The sequence below is a fragment of the Phacochoerus africanus genome, chromosome 2, assembly GCF_016906955.1.
Source record: "Phacochoerus africanus isolate WHEZ1 chromosome 2, ROS_Pafr_v1, whole genome shotgun sequence".
In the NCBI taxonomy this organism is placed as follows: Eukaryota; Metazoa; Chordata; class Mammalia; order Artiodactyla; family Suidae; genus Phacochoerus; species Phacochoerus africanus.
In genome coordinates, this window is record NC_062545.1 from 46,295,476 (window position 1) to 46,320,162 (window position 24,687).

A 24,687-nucleotide genomic window follows, 5' to 3' on the forward strand; every position below is an offset into this window, starting at 1 on the left:
AACCTAAATAAGTGTTATGACTTTGCTTAAGGTTAGAACTTCTCCTCTTTGATTTGTCTGTTAATTGCATGAACAACAAGAAGTAATAAATTATTTTCAGGTCTGACTAATTAGTCTTATCAGTAAGCACCTCAGACACTGGTCCCATTTGCTAGGTTAAATATCCAGTCTTTGCAGGATGGAAGAGATGACCTCCTTATTTCATTCTGGTCTTTCATGGTTCTCTGCTCCCTTCCACAATCTAAGCAGTTTTAGAAGAACTTACTTGGGACAATTTTTTATCTTCTTTTATCTAAATTAAGTCAAAATTTTTTTCTAATCAAGAAATAAAAAAAAAACCTTTTTTTTAACTACAAGGCATCACAGTGGACATATATGATAACTGATATATAAGTTGCTCTAAAATAAGATCTGATTGATTTAAGGTTTTACAGATATCCATACAGAAATAATGAAATTATAGTTTGGTTTTGTATCTTGACTTGCATGAGTTAGAGTCTTTATTCCATTGTTTCCCCTCAGAGACAATAATAATGGCCAAATTATACTTGGACAATATGTAATAAATTAAAAATGCTTTTGTACATTATATTCTTTGGGCTTTTATAGTATCAATTTTAAATATTGCTTTAGTCTCAGTTAAAATGCACTTACTTTAAAGGTACATTTAATTTGTCTTAGGATGTCAACATGCACTAAAAAATCAGACCAAAGATTTAGTGTAAGTATGGGTATATTTATCCCAATTCATCACACACAAAACTTAAGAAAAATATTGAATGGACAAAGGACAGAAATTCACTGATTAAGTTGGTTGCATGGGCAAATTTTAAGAAAGATTATTTTGCTCTCTCTATTAGGGCACAGTAAGAGCAAATTCCCTGATGGCTTAAGTTCAATACCTAGCACCACTTGAGAGAAGTAACCATTGGCTCATATCCTTAGAAAAAGTTTTCAAAGCTTTAGATTTTTTTTTTAATGACAATTGATGATCAGTATATTATGTCAATCCTTAATGCAAAAGAAGCCATGGGGTGGTGATTTTTCTCTTAGGGATTTTTCTTACTTGAGTTTTTTTAAATTCATATTGATTTATTTCAGTAAATTTTGAGTGTATTAAAATATATGTATAGTTGCATTAAAATATAAAACCTTAAAGCCTTTTCCCACTATAAAAAATAGTTCATTCTTATATATACACTGTACCTTTAATAAAATATCTTAAAAGCCAAATGTTAAGAAATTTTACTCCTCAAAATTTAAATTTAACTGATGTAGTGAGAACACTTACCTTCACTAAATAGTTCTAGTATTTAAGCCTTAATTTGTATAAACAAATTTTTATACTCTGACCTCAGGAAATATTTGGATTGAAGTCATTCATTTGAGTCAACTGAAGGAAAAAAACTGGTCTTCAAAAGTTTGTACCAAGGCAATAAACACCTGTTTTCAGGGTATGTGACAGCAAAGTCCCTCTGAATATTTTCTCTTAGACTCCTCTGACCTCATGAACTTACCAGAAACTTTCATCTTTCTCTTAGTACCTATGGCTAAAATCCTCAATTTTCTACCCTATTCCATGAGTGCTTTTTATGCTTTATAACCTGGCTATTTCTGACCACCTCTCATTTACCAAATATAAAATATCATACCAAGTTCTAAAATGCATTGCACCACAATTACTGGGCTATGGTTCATCCCAGTCACTATAGTCACTAAATGTATTTGCCAGACTGAGTTTCCCACCGGAGGAAAGTTGTTGATTTGTATTTACCAGCAAATGCTTACCAGTACTATATTTCTAATTCAGAAGTAAATTATGCTCTAGTTTACTGCTTGTAAGTCTAAGGACTGACATTCCTGCATTCCATTGCCTCTCTTAGGTCCAGTGCAATTGTACCTAGATGCTGTAAGTTTCTCTTAGTGAATCTCCTAATGAAATCAATATTGAAATCAATGAAACCTAATCAATATTTCCTCTACAGCTCTGGCCCTTTGCTAGGCTTTCTCAGGACCCACTGAACAGCCATTCTCACTCTGTGCTAGAAGGACAATCTCAGATCTGTGGTAAGAGGTTGGCATTGCCCTCTCAAATTCCAAGTGCCTTGAAAGCATCAAAAAATAATTTAGTAAAAATTGTATACAACTGTTCCTGGGTATCTGTTGGAGATTGGTTCCAGGATTTTTGTGGATACCAAAATCCATACTTGTTCAAGTCCCCTATGTGAAAGGGTGTAGAATACACATATTCTCCAATAAACTTTAAGTCATATCTAGATTACTTATAATATCTAATACAACGTAAATACTGTGTCAACAACTGCCATTATGAAGGGAATTCAAGTTTTGCTTTCTGTTACTTTCTGGAATTTTCTTTTCTGAATATTTTCCATCTACTGTCTTTTGAACCCATGAATTCAGAACCCTTGGATCAGGGTGGAGGGTAACTCTATCCTAGGAAAAAAATCTCTAGGGCCCCATTCTGTTCCATTGCCTTTTAAATCAGTCCTCAACAATGTCCCTCAACAGGTCAACCTTATCTCTCTACAACAATGTCCTCTAATAGAACCTCCTTTGATGACTAGGATCTCTGGAATTGCCTATCAAAACCAGCTAAGGAGATTTTTTTTTTTCCTATAGAAAGTTCCTAATCATTGAGAGAGAAAGCAATGATTAGCATTCTAGCCCTCTATTTTAACTGTAAATACATTTTTGAGAATTCTAGCTCTACATTCTCCTCAGTTGCAGTTAAAATGAAGATACGAGATGGCACTTTAATTTTAGTCTCCTGGCTGTTACCCATCATCTGTTAATGACCCGTTCCCTGCATGGACCTGTCCTCAGAGCACAGGCTTCGTTCAGGTGAGCACTGGCTGGATGCTGAGGGCTGCACATCACAGGCAGCCCAGTGAATGCAGAGAGCCTTTATTTGCGCCCCATAGCTGTGTGTGTGAATCTACTTCTACTGTGGAATACTTTAAAACCACAAAGGCTCAGATCTTATTCCTATTTACTAAATTAGAATCCCCAAGAAGTGACACCCAAACAAACATGTATTTTCAGAAATAGCACAGGTGATTGTGGTATATCATGAAGTTTCTGAAATAACTGATTTGATAGCAGGATGCTCATCCTTTTCAGTTTTCTGAATTCTGTGGGCAACTGAACACAAGCTCTGATATATCCAGAGGCACAGCATGGTCTAGGATGGAAGGAGAATACTGGAAGAGGCACTTAAACTGCAGACCTTGTTTATGTCAATGTGGGACCTTGAGAAATCTGCTTTATTTCCATGAGCTTTGTGTTTTTCTTTGTAAAAATGCGTCTTCTATGATAAACCAGTGAAGTATAAAAGGAGTTGGAAAGGCACACCACACCACAGAAAGCAGTGAGATCTACATTTTCCAACAAGCAATTATCCCTTGATTGCACACATTTTTTTTTAAAGTGATGGGATCAGTAATAAAACTCTAGACCGATATGTCTATATTCACGTTCATATATGCACTTGCACTTTTATCTATGCCAATCACATGGGACTCCCTTGAGCTTTTGCTGCAGATGTTTTGAAGATAAAATTTTCATCTTAGTCTTTTAAGCACCATTGTTAGATGACAGGAGATTTTCTTTCTCTGAGAAGGCAGAGAAGGCTAGCAACTTAAATCAGGGAAACTGACCTGGAAGTCTTTGGCACGGATAAGATTTAGGTGGATTTGGCCTGATTAAAGGCTTGATGTTCTAAGAGAGATGGTGGAGGGTCTGCTTTGTCCATTAGATGGATAGAGTTTCACCAAAAATGTGGTGATCTCACAGCAAACCTTAAATGATAGCCTGAGGGCCTCAACAGTCTGAGATCATGTCACACAAAAGCCATCAGCAGACGATGGATTTCCAGAATCTTGGCATGAATACAGACTCTCTGGGATATTTACACTATGAGAGATCTAAAATTAGCTAAGGAGATAGAGATAATGACCTGCCCATTTCATTCATTCATTCATTCATTCATTCTTTTATTCGTTTCTCTCTCTTTCTTCCCCCTTCCCTCCCTGACTCTCTCTTTTTCTTTAGCTACAACTAAATCCTCCTCCTTCTCCTCTTCCTCAGAATCATAAAACATGACATATATTTCTTATTTCTTAATTGCTTTATATAAGTCAGGAACTGCATTAGGGATTTTACATGCAGTATTTCATTTAATCTTTACAACTTAAATTGCAAAGTAACTGTTGTTAATATATTGATTATTTAAAAAAGCCAAGTGAGGTTTAGAAAGGTTAGGTGACTTATTCAAGGTAGCACAGCTAGTGAAGGGAAGCTGTGTGCCTCAAAGGCCACCCCCTTGTGTGCAAGCAGTTTTGGTTGTAAATAACATGTTGTACAATCTGATCCACTAAAATCAAGAAAACACAAGCCACTCTGTTGTTCTAAAGAAAAGCTTTTCATCAGTTTACGTAAAAGGTTATCTATCTGCTAGCTCTAATTAATCTGGATATATTATAGACAAGACAAGTTCAAATATCAAGTAATTAACTTGGGCTCCAGAACTTGATTTTAGAAACATCTTGATATCTGTTTAAATCAGAATGGTTGGCAAATGGCTAAAGAACAAAGACATATTCTCTTTTGTGTGTGTACACATGTGTGTATGCACCTTTGCACATGTTCTTGTTTCCACAAATACATATCCATTTCCTAGTTCAAAATTACTCTTCATTATTGATAAACTTCTCACAGACAAAGGAGGGCTTAGGATAACACAGAGTTAGAACACAATGGAGTTCTTTACTGATGGAGAAGAAAGATTTACTATCCTTTGACCTCGGTGCTTGTCAGGTAATAATATATTGTTAAGTCAACCTGTTTTTCTGAAAGAAGATGTGTGTTTTTCTCTTATTATTTTCTTAAAAATATATCTGAACACAATATGACAGTTTTTTAAAAAACAATCTTATATAGACACAACCACTTAAAAATACTCTTCATCTAAATGGCAGAAAGAATGTTTCTTTGGAAAAAATAAAATTACTGTGGACTGTAACTATTCACTAAATTCTCAGAAATAAATTGTGAAGCCTGGAATTGAGGCCTAGTTATAGTGATGTGAATATAACAAACAATAACAAAAGTACAATGCTGGTATTGAAATACATTGAAGCCTAATCTGTCTCATAATTCTTTGAAAATAAGCCCATTTATTGATGTATTTGGCTAATATTAGCAATGGAAATTGTATTCAATCAATTCTAAATCATTTTTTAAACTTGACTATTTCTAGGAAACGTCCACTTTCACTGGAGATTCTTAAAATGGAAAATTTCTCTCTAATTAGTTATATTTCCACACAATATTTATGAAATTTAGTACTGCTCCACAGATTTCTTAAACCTCAAAATTCAACCATCTGTAAATCTCTCTTCTCTGTAATGAATATTGGAATAAGAAAGAATGAAAAATATGTCTGAGCTTCCTAAATAGTTTTCATAAGCCCCAAGTTTTAAAGCTCATGTATTTCTTTACTCAGGTGGAACAACAAATGTTTTCTTGGTTCCACAGCTTTTACTTTGCATATAATCCTAATAGATTTGATTATGTGTTTCAGTGCCATGACAAACTCAAAACAACAGATTAGAGGGGAAGAAATTGGGTGCTTCAGATAGACATATTGACTGATCCAAACTGACATTTGAGGGGAATACACTGAAAAAATTATATAAGTCATCAGATGAACTGAAATCCTATATTCCTCTTGGATTATGTAAAGAAAATAATTCTATAATCTGATCTATTATAGAAAAGAAATAAAACTGACACCCATTGTAACAAACCACTTTTCATAAATGGTGGTTTATTTTCCACCATTCAATAATGTTAAATTATTTAGCATTCATAAATGTTAATTATTCTCAAGAGATTTTTAGAGTAAGAATCTGTGTAATGAAAAGTAGAGATCTATGCAATATTTTTTATGCAGATCTTATTCTATATAAACAAAAATAGGCTGTTTAAATGGACATGACCAAAAGATTGCTTTTTGTGTCACCTATCCACTGCAGTGCCATTCTTAACCATGAGTTTGGTTGTTAGCTAGTACATCAAGATTTAAATTAAACTTTGGACTAAATATTACTACTTAAGAAGTTGTAACTAATCAATTTAATCAAAAGACTTAGTTGAATTGTGAGATAGTATTGCAATCAATTAGCCATTATTTTTTAATACTCTTAAAATGATTTTGACCATTATACTTAGCTTTTATGAAAAGCTATAATATCATGCACAAATTTTCTGATTAGCAAATGTTAAGATATAAAGAGACTGACACTTCATTAAGTTGTTACAAGTGAAGAGAAAACAATATATTATTATATCCTTCAGAAAAAGAGTTGAGATAGAAAGTTATATTAATTCCCTTTGTCTTAAAAACAAAAGCACTGAAACAGATGGAAGAATCTAAAAGAGAAATCATACTTTTAAAGGGAAGATCTAATGAAATATGCTGCAAAAAAACAACACAGGGGATAAATCTCTCAATTTTCCACATTATCCTTTACTTCTCATGCAAGGTGCTAAATTGTGAGTTATCAGCACACATAAAATAGAAACCTCTGTGTTCCACTCCCAATATTATAGAAGTTTAGAGCTAGAAAGTGTTGTCTAGATATCCAGTCTAGTGATACTTGAAAATATGTACACATGAAAATCACAAGGAATCACAAATTATCCAGGTCTGGACTTGTCTGCTGAATCAGGATTTTAAGCAAGTGTATTTTTAAAGGCAATTCTCTGATTAAGAACAATTGAGTTGAGTTCTTTCATTTGACTGAAGAAACTGACAACCCAACTAAAAAGTCCAATAGATACTTGCTTATGTATATTCTGATACTTAAATAAAATAACAGAGAGCTATATTGTCCTTAACTTAATAAAATAGTGCCAAATAATGAATTTGAGTGAATATTATAACAGTTCTTCATTGCATCATTCCAATAAGTTCAGTGGCTTGTGGTAAACCATAGAACAAATCCATGCCAAAGCCAATATCCAAATCTTCTCTTTCCTCTTTTAAGTTACCCCAAACTTACAAGACGTTTAACCACATCAAGTTAAAAAGTGAACAAAGAAGTCATTATTTGGAGGTTGCATAGCTGATATTTTATAAGACCTATTACTTAAAAACAATATTAATATACAACCTAGCCATTGTAAAGATGGTACATGAGAACAAAGACACTTGAGGCTTGACAGATGGTGTCCTATTTCTCCGAAAGAGAGCAAGTAATGAGAATGAAATGTGTTCCTGTCTCGTTTTGCTACAAAAATGGATTTTTTTCTTTTCCCCATCACAAAGAACTTAGGAAGTTTGTTGTGTTTTGAGGATTCTGGAGTCCCAAATTCTGATACTAAATCATAATCTTGGTTTCAAATGAAATTAAGCAGATCTTCATGGAGAGGGTGCACAGGAAAGAAACGAAGACTTTTGCATCTGGACAGAGAGCAATTGGACTGGTTCCATTAGGATGGAGGGTTTGTAATCCTTGAGAGAGAGCAGAACCCAACATTTTAGTGGTTCCAACGGATATGCCGAAGGGCAACTGGGACCTGATCACTAATTATAATACTAAGCAACCTGTACCTGAGAGTTGCATAGAGGGTACTGGGAGCCAGATGTGGTATGAAAGGATTGGAGTCATTTGGCAGATTCACTATTTCTGAAAGGAGTATGGGGATGACACAATGACCATTTCAGTGGCAGCCAAGATGAACTGCAGAGCAAGGCTATTCCCTCTTAATCCTGGCTCAGCCACCCCCAGCATTTACTCTATAATCCAAAGGGAAGGAAAAGGGCAACTCTCAAATGACTGCCATGAATTTTTCAACCATACGGTGGTGAAGGTTAAAAAAAAATTTATTTTTCCCAGGAAAACACATACATTTGTTTGGCTTTTGCATCTGACTGGGATAAAATTTTTATCTGTAGTATCCAGTATAGACAATATGCATAAACTTTAAAATAGTTAATATATGGATAAAACCTTTGTATGCATAAATTTTAAAATAGTTATATATGTATAAAATCTTTGTTCTTTCCACATGTTAGTTCTACTGAACCATTTGTGTTTCTCCCGCTGTTATCAAAATTAAGCATTCATTATTCATGTAAGATACAAAGGAAATGAAATTGAGGGATATATTAGAATAATTTGATTATGCATATTTAAGCATAAAAAACAGTTATTCTCAAATATATCTAAGAAAGCTACATGAGGGAATAAATCTTACTCTACCCAAACTTAACATTTGTAACTTGTATGCTAAGCATTCAAAATGTTCTTTATTTTCTTCCATTTGTTTTCTTAGGTTTACTGAACCATAAAGAGAGGGAAAGAAGAAAACAGACTCATTGCTATAAAATACTTCGCATCTTCGTTTCAAAGTCTTCTCGTTTTACACTTTTTTTTTTTAATCTAAATTGGCATTCATGGCGCTACATATAAACATAAGGAAATGCCACAATTTTGAGAACATGTCATTTAAAGCTACATTCATATCAAGTTGAAGGAAGAAATTAGCCTCCTCTCATTGACATTGCCTGGATTGGTTTGGAGAGTCCTACCACAAGTAGGCTGCTGACTTTTATAGCCAAATATGAGTGCCTTAGACTGAATAAAGGTGGCTTTCTGTTTATCATAATTAAGCATTTTGTAGAAACTATAAATTCTTTTTCTCTTCCGCTTTAAAGCTTTCAAAGAGCATTTCATGATTTCTCTTTTACCAATGAGTTGGTGAAAAAAAGCAACTATGAAATGCAATTTGGACATTGCTTTTCTAAAGTTATTTCTAATATCTATTTTAGCCAGGCTTCATTTCAAGATTATGAATTTTCAGCTCTTTCTGTCTGATTTAGTATTTTTACAAGGATTTTTCACTTCAATGTATTGTTATATTAGCATGTACTCTTTATTCCTACACAAAAAATTGCAATTTAACATAACGTTGGTGCAATAGTTAACTTAGGCTTGAGTGCTCAAACCCTTTATATTCCAAATGGTAGCCTTGCCCTCTCCTGGCTTTTGCAAGGTAACCTCTGAGCCTTGGAATATCTTGCTTGGTAATAGTGTGTTTGATACCTGACACTTTAAGCCAGTTTTGTTAATGATGGGATTTATGAGGAAAGCCTTTTTTTAAAACACCTGGGGCTTTGGACTGAGCTATAGCAGTTTGAACACTGCAGGAGCTGGAGACTGATTAGCAAAAGTCCTTTCCTTGTGATTGACCTGAATTAAAACCCTGGACAGCAAGGCTTACTTCTCTGATCGGTGACACTTCATGTTACATATCATTTCTCAGAGAATCAAGCCTTGTTCACCCAGCTCTACTGGGAGAAGGCATCTGAAAGCTTGTGCCTGGTTTCTCCTAGACTTTGCCATTTCTGCCTATCCTTCTGCTATTTTTTAATTAAAAGCTTTTCACTATAATAATAATCTTATTAGGAGTAAATCAGCTTTTCTGAGCCTTTCCAATAAACCATCAAATCTGAGGATAACCTTGGGGCCCAGACAAAATACCTAAAAGCAACTAAAGGCTTTGAATATTCTTTAATTTTTAAAAACTGTTGTTTCTGTAATATCTTCTCTTAGAAGGATATCACCAATTTAGTGGTATTTCTCCTCCCCCTTTTTTTTTTAATAATAATTCTTATTTTTTTCATTATAGTTGGTTTACAGTGTTCTGTCAATTTTCTACTGTACAGAAAGGTGACCCAGTTACACGTACATGCATACATTCTTTTTTCTCCCATTATCATGCTCCATCATAAGTGACTAGACAGAGTTCCCAGGGCTATACAGCAGGATTTCATTGCTTATCCATTGCAAAGGCAATAGTCTGCATCTATCAACCCCAAGTTCCCACTCTATCCCACTCCCTCCCCCACTTGGCAAACATAAGACTATTCTCCAAGTCCATGATTTTCATGTCTGTGGAAAGGTTCACTTGTGCCATATATTAGATTCCAGATATAAGTGATATCATATGGTATTTGTCTTTGTCTTTCTCACTTACTTCACTCAGTAGGAGAGTCTCTAGTTCCACCCAATTTCTCTTCTCATAATTGACATCTAAATTATAATTAGGAATTAAGTAATTTCAATGATCTTCTTGTATATTCTAACACATTTAAATCAATTCATAAAATATGATAATTTAATGAACTTTATTTTGTTTGAGATTTTTATTTCCTTTGCAACCCTACTGCTGTTTTTTTTTTAATTCTCTCACCCACCCAATGCTATCAAAGTATAGTTGACAAAGTATTTAATGTGATGATCTGATATATGTGTACATTGTGAAATTATTAAAACAAAATAATTAACTATCCATCACCTCACATAATTAACTTTTTTGTATTTGTAATGAGAATGCTTAAGAATTACTCTCCTAGCAAAGTTTAAGTTATGGCCCAGTATTATTTTTTTTTTGTCTTTTTGGGACAACACCCATGGCATATGGAGATTCCCAGGCTAGGGCTCAAATCAGAGCTGCAGCCACCAGCCTACACCACAGCCACAGCAATGCCAGATCCAAGCCGCGTCTGCAACCTACACCACAGCTCATGGCAATGCCAGATCCTTAACCCACAGGAAGGGCAGCAGCTTTGGCTTTCCAGATTCTCCATCTTCAGCCCTGGTGACAGGCACACTTATGCACTAAAATGCACATATATGCACATGCATTCAAAAAATAGGCATTGGTACAATAGCAATCTTGTACCTAATGGGGTGAAACCAGCTGAAGAACAAACTTGTTCTTCCTGATAACTAGGTCTCCAAGAGAAAATATAAAGGCTGCTTTAGTGCTTTATGCTTACTAAATTTAAACCTTTATTTACCTAGGGTGGAGCCTACAGTTTATGATTACATATCAAAATTGATGAAGACATTTCCATTTCTAAAAGTTCAAATACACTTGTTAATAAAAGGATTACTGGAATTAAAAAAAAAAAAAAAGCGAGGCCAGGGATCAAACCCACAACCTCATTGTTCCTAGTTGGATTCATTTCCACTGTGCCACAATGGGAAATCTGACCCAGTATTATTAATTATTGTCATTATTAAACTAAAGTCATATGAGACCCCTAGAACTTATTCGTACTATAACTGAAAACTTGTACTTTGATAAGCATCTTTCCATGTCATCCAGCCCCAAATTTTTAATAAATACCATTTTATTCTCTGTTCTTATGAGTTCCACTTGTTTCAATTCTTATTTTTCTTATTCTATTACATCAATTTCTATAGTGTGAGTCAATATTTTAAAGTAATATCAGTCTAAAGTTAATCTGAATAGCTTCTTACTGGCAATTTATAAAATGGATAAATGAGAGAATAGTAAGAATTTCTGTTATTTGATATAATATTGCTTCTAAGTTGTTTCCTGACTTGCCAAATGGCTGACTTAGCGTCACACAAATAATATGTTGCAAGGTCAGCTCAAGAAATGGAATCTTATGATTGGGTATGGAGCTTTTTCTACTATAATAAACTCCTATTATTGCTGAATTTGTGGCTCAAATCATAGACTAAAATACAGTTTAATCATGTTATGGAAATTAGATGATTTACCTGCAAGTCAAAGGAACTCTGAATCAAGCTATACTTAAAAATAGATCATAAGCAATCTAACATAATTAGACCCAGAAATTGGGAAGGCATCTAGGGGTTCAGTCAGGAGTTCAACACTTATCTCTCAGCTCTGGTTCCTTCAAGGCCACTAGTCACTAGACAGCACCCTGTCCCCTCCTTGGGGTCTGAAAATGGCAACACCAATTACATATATAAAATCCAGATGTTATAAGGCCTAGATGAAAGAGATCACTACATTTTACATATATCCTGCATGCTGGTGAGAAAACATTTTTCCTGGAAAGAATTCTACTCTTATCCCATAAACCACACAGGGTGACATGCCCAGGAACCACCAGAGTGGGATGGGTTTGACTGATGTAGAGCATCTGGAATGAACAAAGTCGACACAACTGGGCCACTACATATACCTAACCATGGCTAGACTGTTCCATGGGCCATGGCTATTTCTGGTCATGGCTATCCAAACCTTAGTTATAATCATTCATTTAGGTGTTGGGCTTCCTTATGCAAAGAAACAATTTTCCACAAATTTTACCTTTATATTGTTGAAACAATGTCAGTACACAGACAAAGTATGTTGATGAAAACAAGTTTGACTTGCAAAGCCACTCTTTTTTCAAAATTCAACAAATGCAGTCCTTCTGTAAAAGCCAGCTCTACTGCTCAAGCCTCAGCTTTGAGCCTCCACCAGCATTTCAGTGTTAATTTGTGTTGTATGACATATATTTTCTGAAGGTAGTCAGTGAATCCACCCCGAGTAGACATTTTTTATGTCAGACTTTCTGAAAAATGAGGAGCCAGAGGGATCCCATTGATTTGCCAACTGTGTCACAGTCCGTTTAAGGCAGAATGGCACATGCTTATGACAAAGGCAATGACAAATGGATGTGTACCAAAGGGATGGCACCCACACAGATGAATGAAGGAAATGATGGGAGTAGAATGTGTGATAGAAATCAAAACAAAATGCAAGATTATAAATGATGTTCAAATACATGACATATGTGTGTTGTGCCTGCCTATAAAACTAACAGCATTTTTAGAATTTATGAAATTTTATACAAATTCAGTATCACAAAGTATTGTGAATCTGAAGAGTAAGCCACTTGTTTTATAATATTTTATAATATTTACATCAATATCTACCATAGAGGTGAATAGAACATTTTTTTAATACTAAGTTAAAAAGTATTGCTTGAATTTCTGTTTTCTAATCTTAGTAAGAATGCATTTATAGGTATACGCACCAACGTGTCGCAGAGGCAAAGGTTAACTATATTTGTAAGGGTTAATTTATGCTGGCCCAGATTAAGATATATAATAATATTCATGGATACTCACAAGATGTAGATATTTGCAGGTAGAATTGCTCTCATGGGCATTCAGGACACAATCCTCAATGTCCTGTTCACATCTCAGACCAGCAGAACCCAGACTGTGTAAACAGGAGAAGCTGTCAACCACTGAAAACAACAGAAATAGAAAATTCATACCATTGCTTTAATCGTGGTATAGGTAACGTTAATTATCCTAAAGAATTCTGTACTCATCTAAGTACATTTCACTTTTAACCAAAGAAAGCTTGAATTTTCGTATCTTGCATTCTATTACACAATTCTCTACAATATTTTTTAAAACTATCTTGCTCAGTTCTATTAACTTAAAAACTTGAATGATTTGAAATGAGCTCAATCACAATGAACATGCAGCAATTTGCCCAGCAGCAATGGAAATATTCGGCTTTCTTTTGTCTCTATCTATTTTGTTTTGTCAGTAAAGAACACCTATGATAGGGAGTGTACTTGTGGCAGAGTGGGTGAAAGGGGCTGTTGCAGCTCAGGTCACTGCTGTGGCATGGATTCCGTCTGTGGCCCTGGAACTTTCACATGCCTGTGGACATGGCCAAAAAAATATAATATCCAAGATAAATAGGTTACTTTTGTATCAGTTACCTTTTCCAGATTGTTTTAGGTTTAATAAATAAGAAGTTAATTGGTTCTCAAAGTTCTTTGTGTGACAAGTACATTAAATTGTGACTTGAAAGTTGATACAGTACTAAAGCTTTAGTTAAAAAGAGCTTTCACACTTTGCCATTCTCTTTTAAAAGTAATGATCAGAATCTCTATTTTACCATTAATGATGAAAAAAGAACATGCTGTGAAGCATCTCCAGGACGTGATGAAACTTGATCGTGGTGGGAGCAGGCATGGATTGACGGCTTGGGTCCTCACCAGCCCTGAGACTCCCCACACATCTCTCTGCCTCTGCCTCTGTGCATGTACCTGATCTTCTCTCATTAAATGTGTGCAGGTCCTGAGTGACAACAGCGTTGTCAATGCACCATGCAGTATTTAGCTGGCACCTAGGTTTCTGCAATCAGACTTCTGCACAAGTATAATTGTGGCCTCAAAGGGGAACAAGACTGTCAAGGGCTGTCAACAAGAGACAAGGGTGACCTAAGAGCTGGCAACACTTCACATAGGATTTTACTCTTATTTTACCTTACTTTTTTACCTAGCAACCTAGATTTAGTGTCTTGTTGAATATAAATGATTAATAAATATATAGGTATAGCTATAAATATTTTAGCTATACCATTTTATTAATGAAATAAAATGGTCTCTGTAGGTGCATCTTTATAATGAATATATGGCATTAGGTATGTTAACAAATTAAAACCAAATGTGATATAATATGTAATTAAAGCATTGTGGAGTAGCATTAATCATAATGATATTTTTAAAAAAGTATTCATTATTATAAGCCATGTTGGATACTAATGCAAATTGGCAAGTAACAAACAACTAGAGTCAAATTAACTTCTGCATAGATGTAGATATTTGATGAATTCCTTTGAAAGAAAAATTACAACAAAAGATACATTTGAATTAACAAAGGATCTGAAAGAGAGTTTGCTTTCTGAGTGTTGAATGTTCTGAGCTAAGAATCTAAGGAATGAGTTATATGCATGCCTGATGAGAACCAGGAGAGTTAAATTGGATGTCATAGGGAAAATAAACAAACAAACATGATTTGTTTAAAATTTAAAACAAGAACTTTTTCTCACATCTAATTTGTTAATGATGAACTATGTGATAACTAACACCATTTTTTCAGAAAATACATTTTAAGAATATTGTCTTATTTTTACCAGAAAAATACAGGTTCTATATTTGTATTAGCCTTGGTTTATAAACAATACTATTTTGAATTGAACTTTTCATTAGATAAGCTTTATATTAATGATAATGCATTCATTTTATACTTAAATAGACACAAAAAATCATACATTAATTTTACTGAATCAAAGTTTCTAATAATGTAAAACTTTGTGGTGAAAATACAGAGATGAGGAGTTTCCTGGTGGCCTAGTGGTTAAGGACCCTGGATTGCTCTGCAAGAACTGCTGTGGTGGAATGAGCTCCCTGTCACAGCCATGTCCATGCAGGCAGGGGACTCAGACACACCCCCAACAGTGACCTCTCTGCAGGGACATCAAAGCCCTCCTTACACCAGCACTGATACTCAGGGGAAAATGCCTCCAGATCCACTGTCTTTCTATTCTTAGCTCCATTCACACAAGGATTACTAGACTCCCAAAGTCCATGAACAATTCCCCAACACTGCTGTCATTTACTGGCATATTTCTGCATAAATGCATTCAATTTAGTTTCTGGGCAATGATTTAAAATTCTCTTCCATGTTATCATTGTGATTCTCTCCTTCTTTACATTACAATTTAACAAAGAAATGTTTTTTATGATTTCTATGCTTCACCTAACAAAGTACCAGCAGGCAGCAATGTTAAACGACAGCATTTTAAAAATACTATTTTGTTTCCTCAGACTTCTCACCTCTTTTTCACCACTGTTCTCTTTAGACATTGCAATTAAGAAGGTGATTTGATGCTTCCTTATGTTTTTTTTCTCATACCCTGGAGTATGCAATTATTATAAGCTTTGCTTGATAGATTTCTTGTTATTTTCAAAATGAATAAACAATGAAAAAATATCATTGTAGTAAGCCTTTAATCTTAAGAGTAACACCTCAGTCCTGAAACTAAATTTTAAGTTTAACTTAGAAAATACAGCTAGATAAGGTGACTGTCATTGGGCTAAATGCACCCAAGTATTTGGAGATTAAACACACTGGCTTGAACCAAGGGAATTCATATGAAGTAAAAAGCAGGCATACACAGCATCAAATTGTTTATAAATCAAAATCATTATTCAGGTGTCAGTTTTCCAAGCATAGTAAAAAACACTTGAATATTAGTTATTTGGAAAGTGTTTAATAACATTTATTCTCCAAAATATAGCATATATGCACAAAAAAGGGTTTTAGAAGCTCCTGGCTGAATACTTCAGCAAAGAAAATGTTCAGAAATCATTATGTCTTTTAACCAATCAGGTTTTCTCAGTAATTTCACAATGTAGGGATGAGGGGAACATAAAAATAATCAGGATATGGCATAAAGTTTTCAAAGTTTAAAAATGGCAATGGAACTTGGGAAAAAAAATTTAAACCTCAGGATCCCTAAGGTTGTCTTGACTTTGATCACAAGAAAAAAAAAATTAAGAGGGCCCTAGAAATTGCTGAAGACAATAGTACATATACAGTGAAAATGATAGTGTCCAAAAAATAAGAGCAACAGACAAGTTAAGTAGACATCCTGAATTTCACGTTTTCAAGGACAGTTAAAAAAAAAAAAAAGTAACAATACAAAACTATTTCCAAATAGCATAGAAATAAAGATTACCTTCTATAAAAAAAACCCATTAGGTGGATGTGTTTTTCAGGAGTTACGGTAAGTAGCATGGATAATTCAAAAAGAAACAACTCTTGCCCCTTGTCTTTAAACAATTATGAGATTCCAGTGTATTGCAAATGATACATTTCTGGATACTATTTTTTTCATGATGAAGTTTTTTTTTTTTTGTAAAATAAGAGAAATGGCATTGAGTAAATATGTGTCAGAAACACATGAGAAAATGAATTGTCCTTAACAAAAGGTTCCCATGCATACCCTTTTATTCTAATGATCTACTTTTAAATATTTAATTGTGAGAAAGGTGCTTTGCTTTGCTAGTAGGAAGTTAGTTTTTGTCTTTCATAAATAATTTCATGCATGTAATCCATTAGGGGGCTAAACAGTAATTCATATGCATATTTGAGAAAAGGCTCTTATGAGCACCTCTTTTACAAAATATGTATGAGTTCACTGCACACTCAATACCATGCTGGTTGTGTATTAATTTGTTATACAAATATTAAATGAGCCCCTACTATGTGGCAAGAAGTGTAGTAGATACTGGGGTTGAGAAGTTGGAGTTCCCTGGTGCCCTAGCATTTAAGTACTCGACATTGGCATTGCTGTGGCTCAGGTTACTACTATGTCTCGGGTTTGTTCCCGGGCCTGGGAACTTCTTCATTCCATGGGCACAGCCCGAAAAACCAAAAAATGAAAAACAAAACAAGCAAACAAAAATACGCTAAAAAAAACCCCCAACAATTAGCAGTTAAAACATGGGAGCAAATTGATGCAGTGTCATGATACGTACAAGTGGTCAATTTCTTATGCTAAGGAATCACTGTGGTGACTGTGATTCTGTGATGGCAGATTCCTAACAGGGCCTGCAAGACCCCCACCCCCAGCATACACCTGGCTTGTAGAATCCTTTCCCTTTGACTATGGGTGAGATTTGTTAAGGGGAACATCACTCCCTTGATTATATTCCATTATATTGTGGAAGGGATTTGTGGATATAAACAGTCACCTGATCAGATGCCCCCCTTGGGGTTAATCAAGAGAGAGAATATCTTGGGTAAATCTGATCAAATCAGGTGAGACTTTAAAAGAAGTCAAAGGCATTCTCCTGCTTGCCTGGAAGGAACAAAATGAAACCTTTGTTTTAGAGAGGGAAGAGCTATGACTCCTAGTTGCTGAGAACTTCAGGTCCATAGGTAGGAAAGTGAGGTCAGAGGGCTAAAACCATAAGAAACTAAGTTCAGCTAACAACAAATGAGATTGGAGGAGGAACCTGGGCCTCAGATCAGCTCACAGTCCTGGCAGACATTTGACTTCAGCCCTGTGGGACCAGGAGGAGAAAACTCAGCTAAGCCACATCCAGGCTTCTGACCTGCAGAAACTGTGAGATGGTAAATGTGAGTTCCTTAAAGCTACCACGTTTGCGATAATTTGTTAGATAGCATAGAAAACTAATACGATCAATATAAGGGTGACTAAGGTATCTTCAATGATAATGGAAAGATTCCTGAAGGAGGTAAAATTTAAAATGAGTTCAACAATAGTGAACATACATAATCAAGACCAGGCCTGTGGAGCAGAGAGGGAGGGGGTGGGCATTCTAGAAAGAGATGAAGGCCAGAAGGTGAGAAGTTCAGGGAATTGAAATCAAATAGGTCTCTAGGAAAATGCAAATTAAGACTACAATGAGGTACAACCACTTACCAGTCAGAATTGTCAATATTAAAAAGTCTGTAGATAACAAATACTGGAGAGGGTGTGGAGAAAAGAGAACCATCCTCCACTGGAGGAAATGTAAATTGGTATAGCCACTATGGAAAACAGTGTGAAGATTCCTTAAAAAACTAAAAATAGAACTACCATATGATCCAGCAACCCCACTTTTGGACAAATACCCAGATAAAACTATAATTTAAAAGATAATGCACCCCTATGTTTATAGAAACACTATTTACCATAGCCAAGACATGGAAGCCCCTTAAATGTCCATTGACAGATGAATAGATAAAGAAGATATGGAATATTATTCAGCCATAAAAAGAATGAAGTAATATCATTTGCAGCAACATCTATGGATCTAGAGATTATCATACTAAGTGAAGAAGTCAGAAAGAGAAAAATACCATATGATATCACCTGCATGGCATCTAAAATACAACACAAACAAATCTATCTACAAAACAGAAACATACTCGCAGACAGAGAACAGACCTATAGTTGCCAAAGGTGAAGAGGAGTGGGAAGGAAGAATTGGGAGTTTGGGATTAGTAGATGTAAACTATTATATATAGGATGGATAATGGATAAACAACAAAGTCAAGCTGTATAGCACAGGGAACTATATTCAATATCCTGTGATAAACTATAATGGAAAAGAATGTGAAAAAGAATATACGTACTACTGAATCACTGCTGTGCAGCAGAAATTAGCACAACATTAAAAATCAACTCTACTTCCATAAAATTAAAACAAACAAATAGTTCTCAAGGCAATTCAATGGAGAAGGAAAGAGATGTCTTACCATATTTCACTGATTATAATAGCCACTGACTTTAAGAGACTTTATTGTCAGTGCCATTAAGGGCTAGCTAGTAAACTGAACAATGCCATCTTCCCAAAGGTGTTGGGGTCTTAATTCCTGGAGACAGTGAATGTTACCTTATACAGCAAACAGTAATTTGTAGATGTGGTTAAAATAAGGATCTTGATAAGGTGAGATTATCCTCATTTATCAAGTGATCCCCAAAAGTAATCACAAATCTATTAAAGGGGAGGCAAGAAGTTGAAAGAAGTAAGAAGATAGGATGATCAAAACAAGAGATTGGGCTGGTACAAGGAAGGCATTTTGAGCCAAGTAGTTTAGGCAGCCTCTGGAAGCTGAAAAAGCAAGGGAAAGGAATGTCAGAGTGGAAAGGGCTGTGGGGTTTGGAGCTGAAGTAAAGGGAGAGAGTGCAGAGCATTGAGGCTTCAAGTAGGTTTCTTGACCAGCAAATGGCCAGGAGAGAAGGCTCAGGCTCCTTGGCATTAAGCAGGCTGTAGGTTTTAGAGGGGCTTGTGCCTGAAGTAACCACTCAGGGTTAGCATCAGACTACATGAGTGGGGTAGGAGGAGAGAGTGAGGTAGTTCCAAAATAGGGTCATGGAAGGGCAGAAGGGAAGGGTGAGAATGTTCCAAGATAGGGTGTGAGTTGAGGATTTACGAAGTCAAAATGTAGTCAGGGTCATCATCGTTCCAGAATGGTTGGTTTTTAGCAAGATAAGGGGGATGGTAGTTTGAGCAGTTTAATCTCGCTCTTCTAATATGGAAGACTTCAGAGGAAAGCAGTCCGACCAAGAGCTCATTGTAGACCTCTGGCCCACAGAACTCTTTTGTACTGATTTAGTTTGTGAAAATTGGTTACAGCATTCAAAGGAAACTAATACAAGGGAAAAAAATTGCCAGTTAACTTCTGACAATGTAATTGATATATCATTATTTTAAAAATGCATCTCAGGAGTTCCCGTCATGGCGCAGTGGTTAACGAATCCAACTAGGAACCATGAGGTTGCGGGTTCGGTCCCTGCCCTTGCTCAGTGGGTTAACGATCCGGCGTTGCCGTGAGCTGTGGTGTAAGTTGCAGACGCAGCTCGGATCCCGCGTTGCTGTGGCTCTGGCGTAGGCCGGTGGCTACAGCTCCGATTGGACCCCTAGCCTGGGACCCTCCATATGCCGCGGGAGCGGCCCAAGAAATAGCAACAACAACAACAACAAAAGACAAAAGACAAAAAAAAATGCATCTCAGTGTCAAAGATGTTAATGTAATTATGTGATAAAGTTAATTATCATGTTAATATATGATAAAAATAAGGATGCATTAAATGAAATTCACTAATTTGAAATAGTATCTCTGTAGTTTGAGAGAAGCCGCCTTGTGATCCACAGGACTTGGATCTGTGCACACTGAGGAGCTATTAAAACCTTAAAAATTACCTTTCCAAGTGGTTGTGAAGTATCCTTGGCCTTTTTGTACTAAGAAGCACATTGTATTTCCAAGTTGTATTTAAAGTATATATAATGTTTATTTTTTTCCTGAAGTTTTATTTCTGCTGAAAACCATATCCTGTTGATACAAGTTACAACTGAGAATCCAAAATAATATGTATTTTATTTATGTACATTATTGGTAGCAAAAAATTTAAAACGTACTTTCACTAGGTGTGGACTTGTATTTCACATTTTCAATGCAAAACATAGTTTGAGCAGCATTTTCTCAAATTCCTTAATCTTAATCCCAAGAATGGTCCCTGACTCTGGTTTAGGGTAGATGCAAACTCTAGTCAAAGTAGCAGCTCCTATAGAATAACATGTTTACAACAATCATTTTTCAATAAACATCAATGGTTCATCAACTTGCAGGAAACAGATATTCAATTAAATGTGAAACATCTCACATGCTCCTTAAATTCCCAGTATGCTACTGTTCTCATCACTCACAGAAAATAATGACACTTCTCAACTTCAGAGAAAACAGGTGTCATCAGATGATAATTCCCCCAAATTCCAATCAAAGTCTCTGCTGGGACCAATATCTCCATCCGTTCTCTCCATTTGGTCAGTTTATTTTTCAGTAATGATAAATTTGACCCTCCTCCTGTCTAAAGCTAATGATGCCCCTAGAATTCTACATCTTTGTCTTGACACATCCCATTGGCCTCTCTCTGTTAACTGTCCTGTTTCCTGCAGATTTATTCTCTATGTTTGTACTGATATCATCCTTTGAGATGCAAAGATTGATAAGCATGATTGGATCCTGGTAGGAATGAGAAGTGCCACTCAAAGTAAGAAATCTGAGGATATTTTAATAGGAGACTATTTACAAATGGGTGACAGGTGTACCGAAAACCCCAAGGGACAGAATAGGATTTTTCTGCCATTCAGCCTGAGGGGTTGAGTGAACAGTGCTTGCCAAGTATCTCAAGGAGTAATCCTGTCTTGCTACTCCTACTTTCTCATTTCATCTATGTCTCTCCCTCATCCCCTTCAACATTACCAGGAACACTGAATGCCACTGAAACTTTTTTTATGAAGGTCTTCAAAGTCTCACTAATAATCATTTTTCTGGACAATTTTTATAACAGATTATAATGGACATTATATTGGACATTATAATTATTAATGTCCAATAATATTTGACACTTTCTTACCATTTCTTCTTACCTAACACCTTCTCTTCTCCTGCCTTTCCTTCTGCTTCTCACAGTCTATCCCGTTGTCTATCCATCCCTGCATTTGGTTTTCCCCAGTGCTAATCTTTCCTTTGTCATTTTTTGTCACTCTATATATTTCTTCCTAACGGATGTCTTAGAAACTACAGGCCCTCCAGGACACCCTCTCATGTTTCAGACACACACATTAGGAATATTCAAGGGAGAATTCTACCTTAATAATTTATAGGCTGACACACTCAGTATATCTGAAGCTCTGCTGCTTTGCTTCTTCATTACACATGCTTCTTCTTTACCTGTGACCCCAGAGCAATAACTCATCTATCCACCCTGGGAATCTGAGAATGAATCTGGGAATGATTTTCATTCTCTTCCTTGCTTTAGGCATCTGAACATCGTAAAAGCCTAACCTGTTTGGGTTGTTACCTAAATATCTTCTTAAATTATCCAGTTACTTCAAGCTTTGTTTTCATAACTATGCTCAAGACAACAGCTTGATGATTACAAGCACTTAAGTTTGTTCTACTCCATATATAACCCTTCTGTAAAAGAAAAAGAAGAAAGCAAATTCTGCTTTACAGTTTAAGGTGATCTCTCAAAATACACATCTGATTATGTTTTTTCATGATTAATTTCTCATCATTGCCCCAAATATTTCTTAGATGGCATTTCTGATTTCTTTTTTTTAAATATACAATGATTTTTTTCATTATAGCTGGTTACAATGTTCTATTAATTTTCTACTGTACAGCATTGTGACCCAGTTACACATACATGTATGTATACACTCTTTTTTCTCATATTATCATGCTCCCTCATAAGTGACTTGACAGAGTTCCCAGGGCTACACAGCAGAATCTCATTGTTTATCCATTCCAAAGTCAATAGGCTGCATCTATTAACCCCAAGTTCCCAATCCATCCCACTCCCTCCCCTTCCCACTTGGCAGCCACAAGTCTATTCTCCAAGTCCATGATTTTCCTGTCTGTGGAAAGGTTCACTGTGCTATATATTACATTCCAGATATAAGTGATAGCATATGGTATTTGTCTTTCTCTTTCTGACTTACTTCACTCAGCATGAGAGTCTCTAGTTCCATCCATGTTGCTGCAAATGGCATTATTTTGTTCTTTTTATGGCTGAGTAGTATTCCATTGTGTATATATACCACATCTTCCTAATCCAGTCACCTGTTGATGGATATTAGGGTTGTTTCCATATCTTGGCTATTTTGAATACTGCTGCAATGAACATGCGGGTGCATGTATCTTTTTCAAGGAAAGTTTTGTCTGGATATATGCTGGGTCATATGGTAGTTCTATGTATAGTTTTCTAAGGTATCTCCATACTGTTTTCCATGCTTAATAATCCAACCTCATTGCCCTTAGGGTAATTTTGGCTGTGCTGAATATCTTGGAGTGCTTTAAACTCCCATGCTTTTTTTTTCTTCTGCTCACTCTATTTGAAATTTCTTCCCCAAACACTCATACTACTAGGATATGCATGGGATATCATACATAAATATGATAAATATTATAAATGATCAACATAAAGTTCTTTCAACTTGAAGGGAACAGTCTATTCGCCACATGCTGGGAATGAGTTTGTCAACTCATGTGGATAGATTTGATCAACCTAGAAAGCACGTATAGTGAAAAGATAAAAGGGTTGAGGACAGATGCTGAATACCACAAAAATTAAAGGTAAATGATAACATGAACACCAAGGGAGGGAAGAATAAAAAAAAAAAGGGCAGTATCACGACTTTCCAATTTTGCAAAGATTTTTAAATTATAAATACATTACAAACCAATCTTTCTCTGGAATTTTCAACTTAGTAACAATTTTCCCTAATTGTTAGAGAGTCGAAGGAATATCATTTCCTGTTGGTAATACAGGTCAAAAGTAACTAATATATAATTAGTATATAATGTAGGTTATAGTCAAACATTTCTTTGAATCTGACAAGCCTATCATTCTATTACTGCATGTATTGACTTAACCCGATTGGACCAACTCTATAATGTCTTACTGACTAAACTCTACATCATGTTCAATGTAATTTGTTTATACTTAGAGTTAGTGACAATATTTTGTCACCTGACATGCTATTTTACAGAAACTGTAGTCAAATGTAATTACTCATACAAATGAAATAGTATATGGGTTATAAAGAAAAAAGTAGGGAATGTCAAACTGATTAACAGTTCTAATCCATTAATAAGAAATACAATGAAATCATACAATTAAAGAAATATTTGACCAAGATATTAAATACTTCTGAATTCTAAAAACAGAGATAGAAATTAATAAATGAAGCTGAAAGTATTAATTCCCTTTATAACTAATACAGTGAACCATATCCATTCTCTATTAATGTCCCCTTTATTCCTACTATCCAAATGGCCTCAACATGCAGGAATTTATATCAAAGGAAATGGAAAGATGTCATCACCAAGAAGGTGTCCAATATTGATTGTCAAAGCAATATATACTTCATGCTTCTTATTTTAATTGTTACACAGAACATAAAAGAGACCAAATCATCAGCATTAGCTATTAAATGAATTTTTTTTCTATTTGATTCTTATTATAAATTCAGTACTTTACAGTTCATCTCATTCGACTCCTCCAAATGAATACTCAAATTAATACTCATAAAAGAATTAAAGCAAATTGACTTTTTGTTAGTACACTCAATTGATCTATAGTTGAGTTTAAGAAATTCTCAAAACATTAAAGCATTAGAGACAATTGCCTCTATAGCCCTGCCAACATATATTGCCCTCCAGGAATGTTTGTTCTAGCTGTGGATTTGCTGCCCTAGAGCCCTCAATCGCAGCATCTGTAGCCCCACCGTGGCTCAGCACAAGACTGACTATGATGTGGCCCGAGAAGGCTAAAAACTAATTGTTCTTTATCTGTGCTCTAGTCTTTTACACTTCACAAGCACTTAAAAATATATACTTAAATCTGTTTTCTAACTATACATTCCCTTAACAGAGCATCCTATCCACAAAACAGCATTATTATTCTGGCTTTCAAGACACTTAAGTATTTTTATTT

At 35.3% G+C, this 24,687-nt stretch overlaps 1 protein-coding gene across 1 annotated transcript in view; it reads right to left on the reverse strand.

The window, feature by feature from the left end:
• EYS (eyes shut homolog) overlaps nucleotides 1-24,687 on the reverse strand; it is a 1,324,234-nt gene that overhangs the window by 984,728 nt on the left and 314,819 nt on the right. The window contains 1 exon segment of the mRNA XM_047769134.1: nucleotides 12,990-13,119. Within this exon segment, the coding sequence (XP_047625090.1) occupies nucleotides 12,990-13,119 (130 nt within the window).